The sequence below is a fragment of the Nicotiana tabacum genome, chromosome 18 (genome assembly GCF_000715075.1).
Source record: "Nicotiana tabacum cultivar K326 chromosome 18, ASM71507v2, whole genome shotgun sequence".
Classification (NCBI taxonomy): Eukaryota; Viridiplantae; Streptophyta; class Magnoliopsida; order Solanales; family Solanaceae; genus Nicotiana; species Nicotiana tabacum.
This window is the reverse complement of record NC_134097.1, coordinates 140,323,942-140,332,753: the sequence shown is the minus strand read 5'-3', so window position 1 is coordinate 140,332,753 and position 8,812 is coordinate 140,323,942. Positions and strand designations below refer to the sequence as shown.

Genomic DNA, 8,812 nt, shown 5'->3' with positions numbered 1-8,812 from the left:
GAAAAAAAAACCTCAACAATGGAAGGCAGCTACAATCAAAAGTAACAAAATTAGTAAGTGTTAATCCCTTCGAGCCAATATAGATGTCCCATTACATGATTACTTAGGTAAGAACTGAAGCTTTTTTTTTTTGTATTCAAACGAAGTGGGTCCGTAATTGTAGAATTAGTTTTGAAGTATGAACATTTTCTAGCATAAAATTCGGTTTCCTTAAAATAAAAGAACTATTTAATTATGTTATGGTTCGTTAAAATAAACTGGACAGATTTGGAGACGACTCAAACAGAAAGTATGAGTTAATTTTGGGGGAGGAATAGCAAAAAACATACCGGGTCGAAGAACAGACTGTGGATCTGTTGCAGTACTTTTAAAACAGAGGCAAGCGCTCCCTCAGCTTCATTTTCATCACTTTTCGTTTCAGAAAGTGATTTACATTTTAAACCAAATCATTACTCTTTGATTTCATTCATATAATACCTAAACAGAATTTCAGAAGTGGTTAAATTAAAGTCCATTTTAGTGGGTCATTATTAGAAAGATGAACAGGTTTTGTGTATTGGTGCAGTTTGCACACGATAGATGAGGAGACTTTAGCTCATTCACTTTCCATTGTGACTAGATGCATCTGTGCTTTAGCCATTTATACGAGCAATTAGGGTGCATCTAATTCATAATGTTACAATCTTTTAGGTTCCTTCTGGCCTGGAGGCAGTTGTTTGCTGGAGCAATTTAGTACTGGACATCATTCCTAGATGTGTACTGATGTGTATCTGTTTGGAGAGAAATAGAAGATTTTTCGACATTAGTAGGTCCCATGCACATTTTAATCTTCTTGCTTGGTGCATGGAATATGTAACTTCTTGACATACAAACCTGCAATTTTCTTAGAGATTGCAGATTCTGAAGCTAATAGAAATTCTTTCCCAACCTAACGAGCATTTTTACGAATCGAGGGAGGGAGGGAGGGGGGGGGGGATTACACTATTTTAGATGATGTGGTATATGTTTTTTGCAGAGTTAATGTTTACTAGTGTCTTGTAATGGTGCAGAAGCCTGGGCTAGGAAAAGAATGTTTAGCTGGCACTCTTGATTAGAAAGTATAATGGATATATCATGTTCTGATTGCAACTGATGTTCCCTTTCTGGGACTTCTGACATATGGGTCATCTAAATTATGCTGTTTGATAACCTGGCCTGTAACCCTAGAGCTTTGTAAGCTCTTCACTTTGTTAATTCTTTATGGTAATCTTTGTCATAGTGTACATTAAGTTTTGTCTTTTCTTATACGTACTAGTTTGCTTAGACCTCATATATGGTAAGGACTTCTTTTGCTTTTATTCTTGTTGTTTGGTTGTGATAGTTATTTTGCAGGTATCTGTTCTGCACTGTTTTATGATGTTTTTGCCGACTTGTGATGTACAGATGCTTTGAGAAGCAACCTTTTCAAATTGGATTGGATACACATGATGACAAAGTTGAGGCCATTTGTCCACACCTTCCTGAAAGAAGCCAGTAGTTTATTCGAGATGCACATTTACACGATGGGTGAACGTCCTTATGCATTGGAAATGGCAAACTTACTTGACCCTGGAGGTATCTACTTCCATTCAAGAGTGATTGCTCAAGGAGACTGCACCCAGAGGCATCAAAAGGGTCTCGATGTTGTTGTGGGTCAAGAAAGTGCTGTCCTGATCCTTGATGATACTGAAGCGGTAAGCAATTCTCTAGGAGTATCATGTTCCCTCCACGAAGAATGAAAGAATTTCTTTGGTGGTTAGGAGAATGCTAATACCATTGAGATAGTTCTTATTCCATATAGTAATTTTCCTTCTCAAAGAAAAAGAATGCTAATATCATTGAAGGCTTATCACATACATACAAAGAGAGAGTTAATTGGATTAAATTTAAGTTCCCGCCACCCTAATTCCATGACAGCTTTCCATTTTTCTTGTATTGCTATTCTGACAGTTCAGATTTGTTTTTGGAGTTTAACTTATCTGCGTGGAACTTCGTTGAGCCTGATTGTTATCTACGGTTCTATGTTCGTGTTTGTGCCATGCGTTCACATTTGTAGTTCCCTCTTTTTTAATGATTGTTAAGCATGTTCAGGTTACATTTGATTACCACTTTTTACTGGCACTTTGCTGGGGGGTGGAGAAAATGCAGGAGTTGCTGTTGACGTACTGAAAGCAAGTTTTGAATAATGGAATGAAACAATTTGCTGCTCTTGCCTGCAATTAATAAATTGCACGGTTTCTCACTTTATGTGTTATCCTTGTGCTGAGTTCTATCATTTCAACACTATTGTACATCCCTGAAGGGGCTGCCTGCAATTAACAATTATGTACAAGTTTCTGCTCCACTTGCTTTCCGGTGTATCTCTTGTCAGATACTCCTTGGAACTTTTTAATATCAACAAACCAGTTTCTTGTTCTACATGTTCATTATATATCTTCATGTTTTAGTCAGTTCTCTATGAACCATAGTTGTGCTAATAGCTGTCATCAATTTTTTTTCTTTAACTCCCATTTATGTTCCCAAATGCAAGTGCTGATATTTTTTTTTTTTTTTTAAAATGGGGTCTGTTTGTGCTGAAATTCATAAAAGCAGTAGTTTACACTTTACTGTAATCTTCTGCTCCCAGAAACTCTTTTAATTCAGACTTCTTAATCTTATTATAAACCTTTTGCGTCTAGAACTGTAGAACAATTTCCGTTGTTTATTACTCCCTATTTGATCAGAGTCTTGGTTATTTTTCTTGTGTTTTTATTTATGGATACTTTTTCTTGATGTTGCCGATAGTTGGTTTGAGCTCTCCTAGGTTGAGTTAAATGCTTGTGTTTGTATTGTATGACTATCTTAAACTTGTATCTGGTCCCAACTGCATGAATCTCTGTAAGACCTGCTCTGCGTCTAAAGCTCTCTGAGTAATCTCATTTGAGCGAAGACTATTATCAAGTTCCATATTTTTCTAAATTCTAATTTTCAATTAGAGAAATGAGTTGTTTTTTGGGGGAACTGAAACCTGTGTTGTTTTAGGTATGGGGAAAGCACAAGGAGAACCTAATACTGATGGAGCGTTATCATTTCTTTACCTCAAGTTGTCGACAAAGATTAAAGCTTCCTCTAAGTTTCGCTTTAGGCCACAAATAATGTTGAGTCGGCCGAATAAGATGCTAGTAGTAGATTGAGGACAGATGACAGAAATTAGCACAGTAAATCTGATCAGAGGTACAACTAGTAATGCCAATAACACAGATTTTCTTAACTACGTAGTGCACATTACCTCGTATTTCTGTATAGCTTCCTTCCCTATCTAGTTCATTAAACTAGTAGTCACATAACATATATACACCATAAAATCCCATTCAAGCTACATCGTAGAGATGCAGGTTTCCCTCCAACTACCAATATCTCTAACAGATTTCAGGCTAGGAGACCTAGGCAGTACGGATAACCTGTTGGACAAATTTTCTTAGTTTGCTTCCCTAGCTTCCTTGTGCAAGTAAAACAGATTTTCATCACTTTCAAGAGCAAGATATAAGCATCGAAATTATAAGCCTCTAGCACATAACCAGTAAGAGTAGCATACCAGGTAGTACTTCTCGTTGGTCCTTCAAGTATAATTCTTCTGCTGAAATATCAGCAAGTCTAGCTGAGTTCAGAAGTGTGTGGTCTAAATCAAGAACCAAGTACAGCTTTTTATGGCGTAATAAGTTCTTCAGGTCCTTGTCACCCAATCGAGCAATTTCATCATCTGCAAGCCTCAAATTCTGCAAAATTAATTATAGAATCCAGTAAAGATGTAGAAAGTTTACTAGAAATAGCTGTCCCCAACACATCATATAGTGCCTTCCATTCCTCTCAACCCTCCTCACACCCAACCCAACCCAACCCAAAAGAAAAGAACATATGTATATACAAGTGTATTTTAGTGACTACTGAATCATTAACAATAACCTTGTGTATGTATCCCAAAGCCACACCCGATTCGTTTTCCACCTTCTGCCCACACCTTATACACATCCCTCCAATGACACCAGGATGTGAGCATATATCCAGAGCCAAAGATGCTCCTGCAAACAGGGACATGTCAGGTTTATCACACAGAACCACACACGTACTTCACGCTGGAGAAGCACGTCGATGACTGGAAAGGAAAGAGTCAAAGAACTTATAACTACATGCAAGTAGCTGCAGCCTATTAATTAATTTCATCCTAAAAATTATTTCTTCCCTATTTCTTGATCTTTGTCAGGGAAACTAATTTGCCATTTTCTAGTCCCTCCCCAAAGAATGAAAGCTCAAAGAAGCATTTTTAGTGTCAAGGAAACCATAGCTGTCGTCTATATGGAAAAGGAATTACCTAAGTTTTAAAGAGCTGAAGACATACTTATCTTTGTCAGAATTCAGCAACTAAGGTTTTAATAAGATGGTCAGAAGATGTAATTAAGCAAAGAAGACTACAGAAGCCCATAATGATCCAGTTGTAGCATAATCAGATTGTATTTACTTCAGACCAATGAACATTTTCTAACCAGTGTTGTCAAAGGCGCGCTTAAAGCGCGTTTAAGCCCTGAAGCGAGGCTCAAAACATGTTGAGTGCTTCCCCTCGCTTTGTGTGCGCTTTAGTATTTCATCAAGGCTCTAAGGCATACTTTTCCTTGCCAATGAGTGTAATCCTGTAAATGCAACATTAAACAATTGATATTTTACCTTTTTCATAATTTTTTTTCAATTTCTTTGTCCATATATTTGTTATTCATGCTTATAATTATTAGTGTTGGACTGCATACACATATTTTTACTTTTTCTCCGGTTGCGCCTTTTTTCGTTAATATCCACAAAAAGGAGTTCGTGATACAAAAGGATTCTTCGCTGTTAGCTGTGTGGCAGCTGACAAACTCAATCAAGTTTTCCATGTCATGTAAATCATTTAAACAAAAGATTCAAACGCTGAAGACAAGCATATTTCAAGGTGCATAGAGGCTGTTTATTTCCTTCGAAGCATTGACTGCTCCTCACTCTCCAACCATGGGACATACAAAGGAAAAGCATTCTACAACTTTCTGTTAACTTAAGAGTTTCCCTCACCTTCCGGTCTTTGCAAGTTTTCTATGTCATGTAAAACATTTAAACCAAAAGATGAAGAAAATCCTAATTCAAGGTGCATAGAGGCTCTTTATTTCCTTCAAAGCACTCACAATTGACATCAAGAGGAATAACATTCCACAATTTTCTGTTGTTCCATAGAGTTTTCCTCCCCTTCCAACTACAAAAAATTTCTTCAAGTGATAGGCATCAATTGAAGAACCTCGACAAGATAGAAACATGTACCAAATCTTAATTCTACAAAATGCAAAAAAAAAAAAAAATGATTTTAAGTTTCCATCCCATTTTCACACATATAGCAATCACTCAATTAACTAGAGGTCCAACTCACTTTTTAATACAGTATAAGAGCAAATGAGGGCTTCTTTGGATCTGGAGGTTCTTTAAAACTTACACTTACTTCTACATGCATATACAAGACTACAACCAACACTTAACCAATGTAAGTGCAATGATAACAGCTAGGCATTAACCCCACTCATAGATATCACCTATGTGGATACTTTACTTCATTCATCTCTAACCTTAGCTAAGTCATAATGATGCTAGGAGATTGTAATTCTTGAGACAACTTCTCTCCACGTGATTTTAGGTCTACTCTACCCCTTTATATCCCCGTCAATCAACATACTATCACACATACAAGCTAGTGCATTTAGAAGTCTATGTAAAACACAGACAAACCATCTCATGTGACCTTCTCTATCAGCGATTTCCAAACCATTTTTCAGGGCCATGAATTGGTATTATTCAAATATTATACGCTCGAAATCTCGAATAAAAGCTCAAACACAAAATTATTATGAGCTCATTTGAATTTCAAGGTAGGCTTGCACTTGAGCTCGAGTGCTTTGTTTGAAGCTCATTTTGCATTTAGAGTCGAGCACCATCAGTAAAACAAGACCGAGAGCTTGGCTCAAGTATACCTCTAGACCTAAGTAGGTGCTGACATGAATTAAAAAGAATTATTGTCAGGTGTTATAATATCTCTACGACAACACCAGAACATCAAATCATTCAACTCGATCTTGATAAAATGCTAAACAGATTTGTTTAATGTGCGGATAAAATGCTAAACAGCCTATCAGAAGATTGAATGACCCTTCTACACCCTGACCTGAAGTTTCTGCTGGTTCTCCACGAGATGCTGGTCACTCTTTTTGGAACAAACCAAAAAAAAAATAAAGTAACAGACCAAAAAGGAAATAAATTCATAAAGTGGAATAGAGGGAGTACATTTTTTCAGTTTAACTCCAAAAACTGCTTTTTCCAAAAATCACATTTTTAATGTCCAAACGCCTACTAAAAGTCTCATATTCTTTTCTAAGATAAGTTGGTATCGTCGTATCTATTAGATCTAGAAATGAATTAACAGAATCTTCTTCATTTTAGGATTTTAGGTTTAAATTAGTCGTTTTTGTGAATGAAAAAAATGTACCTACCATTTTTTTTGAATTCCTATCTGAATCAAATTTTGAATTTGATTAATTTATTGGAATTGACAAAAATTAGGTGCAATTACTTACACCCAGCTCTTCCAGGTACCGCCGGAAATTTTGAAGAAGTGGTACCAATTTATCAGTTCCTAGATGAGGTTTTCCATCAACCAAAATTTTCTTTGGAGCTCCAAACTGGACCAATGTTTCCAAAACCTGGAATACAAGACAAGGGTGAAATGACAAAGGATAACTGACCCAACGAACGCGTATGAAAAAATGCATAGGTAAAAAATCGGGAAAAATTTCTTATTACATCAACTGAGCTCCCTACTTTTTAATTTTATAACCTGTATTTCAATTTACAACCAATTAGCCCAAACATAATAGGCTAATATTCAAAATTCAACTCCAATGAGTTCTCAAAATTACTTGTTAATTTTTAAAAAAGACTCCTCAAGCTTTTAAGTTAATTTTCGAATCAGTAACTATGACTCAAATATTAGTTCAACAAACCAAATTTATTTGGGTGGTGAAAATTAGATTTTTAACAAGCTTAAGTATGTGAGTTTAAATTTCGAATTTGATTTTGTGAGAAATTTGGAGCAGGTGTTATTTAGACTTGTTAGAAATAGTATAAGGAGGTTGTATATAAAATATGAAGTCATTTAATGGAGATTTGGACTGGTTTTGAACAAAAAGTTGCAACTGAAAATCGTGGAAGAAGTTCGTCTACATACGCTTGTATAAAGATGTATAAAAGTGTATAATAGTGTATAAAGTGTGTTTCTACACTCATATACAATATTATACAAGATTATACATAATTATACAAAAAAATGACTTCGTCTTTTATGAAATTTAACTCAAATCTACTCCAAATCACTTCAACTGGTGTACTAGTACTAGTTGGGCCTTTTCTTTATTTCCTCAACTGCCCCCATTCCTCTCTTTTAGTATTTGTTTCGCACGATAGCATCATTGTATTATTTCTTTTTAGTTTTTTTAATGCCAAATATCAAATATTCCCTCCAAATCTCCATCCCAATTCAGTGATTCACGCCAAAATTCAAAAGTAAATTGCGTCTCCCTCCCTCTCTCTCTCTTGTTCTAAACCCCAAATCAGTGTATCATCTGTCCCTCTCTCGGTTCATATCGCTATAATCTTGCAATTCCAGAATGGTATTTTAGAATCTCTATTACCAGCGCAAGGATCTTCCCATTTTTTGTACTCCTTAAGCAAGTATATTTTTTATTTTTTATTTTATTGTTAATCTCAGTTATTTTGTTTGCTTTTATAAAGAGTGATCTACGTAATAGCACTGGTGGTGTATTAATTAGTAATATTTTTTTGTGCGATTTTATTATCTTTGTTATTGAATATTTTAGTACAATGTTATGAGTTATGGCTCATCTCATCTCATATTATTATTTTATTTTCTTGGAAAATATATTATATATTTATATCCTACTATGACTAAAATAAATATTTGGAGAACAAGTTACATATTTTGTGCTATTACGACTTTACTGGGAAAAAACCCGAAAATTGAGATTGAAAACCCCGACTTTATTGGTTTAGTTTGGTTTGGTTTATAAATTTAAAAGCCCGACACTATTGGTTTGGTTTGGTAATTGAAAAATTCGAACTGACCCGACCTATGTACACCTCTACTTTGAAGATGTTTGGTGCACCCATCCTCTCAAATTCCTGGATTCGACTCCGTATATTCATAGCTGAGTTCATGCAACATGATCCACACGTGGTTTGACTTGCATTATTATGTATTTTCACTTCACTTCTCCTCCTGTCTCCTATTAAGAAGCTTGTTGTCGCTAGCACACACTTTATTACCCCCCCCCCCAAAAAACAAAACACACAAAAAGGAATTATAGTTCAGCATTTATTAACCATCAATTTCAACAGATTTTGGGTTCTAAAATCTGATTTATCCTTTATAAAAGGCAAAAAAAAAAAAAAAATATCCTCCATATTATACACCTACAAAACGAATAGCACAATTTCATACCTTTTCCAGAAGAAAAAAAAAAGTGGCCCCTATGGACATAATTGCAACCAACCACAGAGAATCCTCAATCTTAATTTTAAAAGACGTTAATATTTTGTCTATATCCTTAACGTTGTATACGTAAAAAATCAGAGGCCTTCGATTTACAGGCTTGAAGGTCCATCTTGGACCCAAGTCCGGGCGAGGTCGACTTCGAGCTCGGTGGACAGATTCAAGTTCGAAGACAGAATGCAA

At 35.6% G+C, this 8,812-nt stretch overlaps 1 protein-coding gene across 1 annotated transcript; it reads right to left on the bottom strand.

The window, feature by feature from the left end:
* Window positions 1–3,172: 3,172 nt before the first annotated feature.
* LOC107800605 (RNA polymerase II C-terminal domain phosphatase-like 4) lies at window positions 3,173–8,247 on the bottom strand. The gene is made up of 5 exons (XM_075236411.1): window positions 8,203–8,247; window positions 6,635–6,764; window positions 6,230–6,259; window positions 3,961–4,076; window positions 3,173–3,773 (listed from the first exon to the last, which is right to left on the bottom strand). Exons 1-5 carry the CDS (start codon window positions 8,245–8,247, stop codon window positions 3,564–3,566), a joined length of 531 nt encoding a protein of 176 aa, XP_075092512.1. The 3' UTR covers window positions 3,173–3,563.
* Window positions 8,248–8,812: the final 565 nt, after the last annotated feature.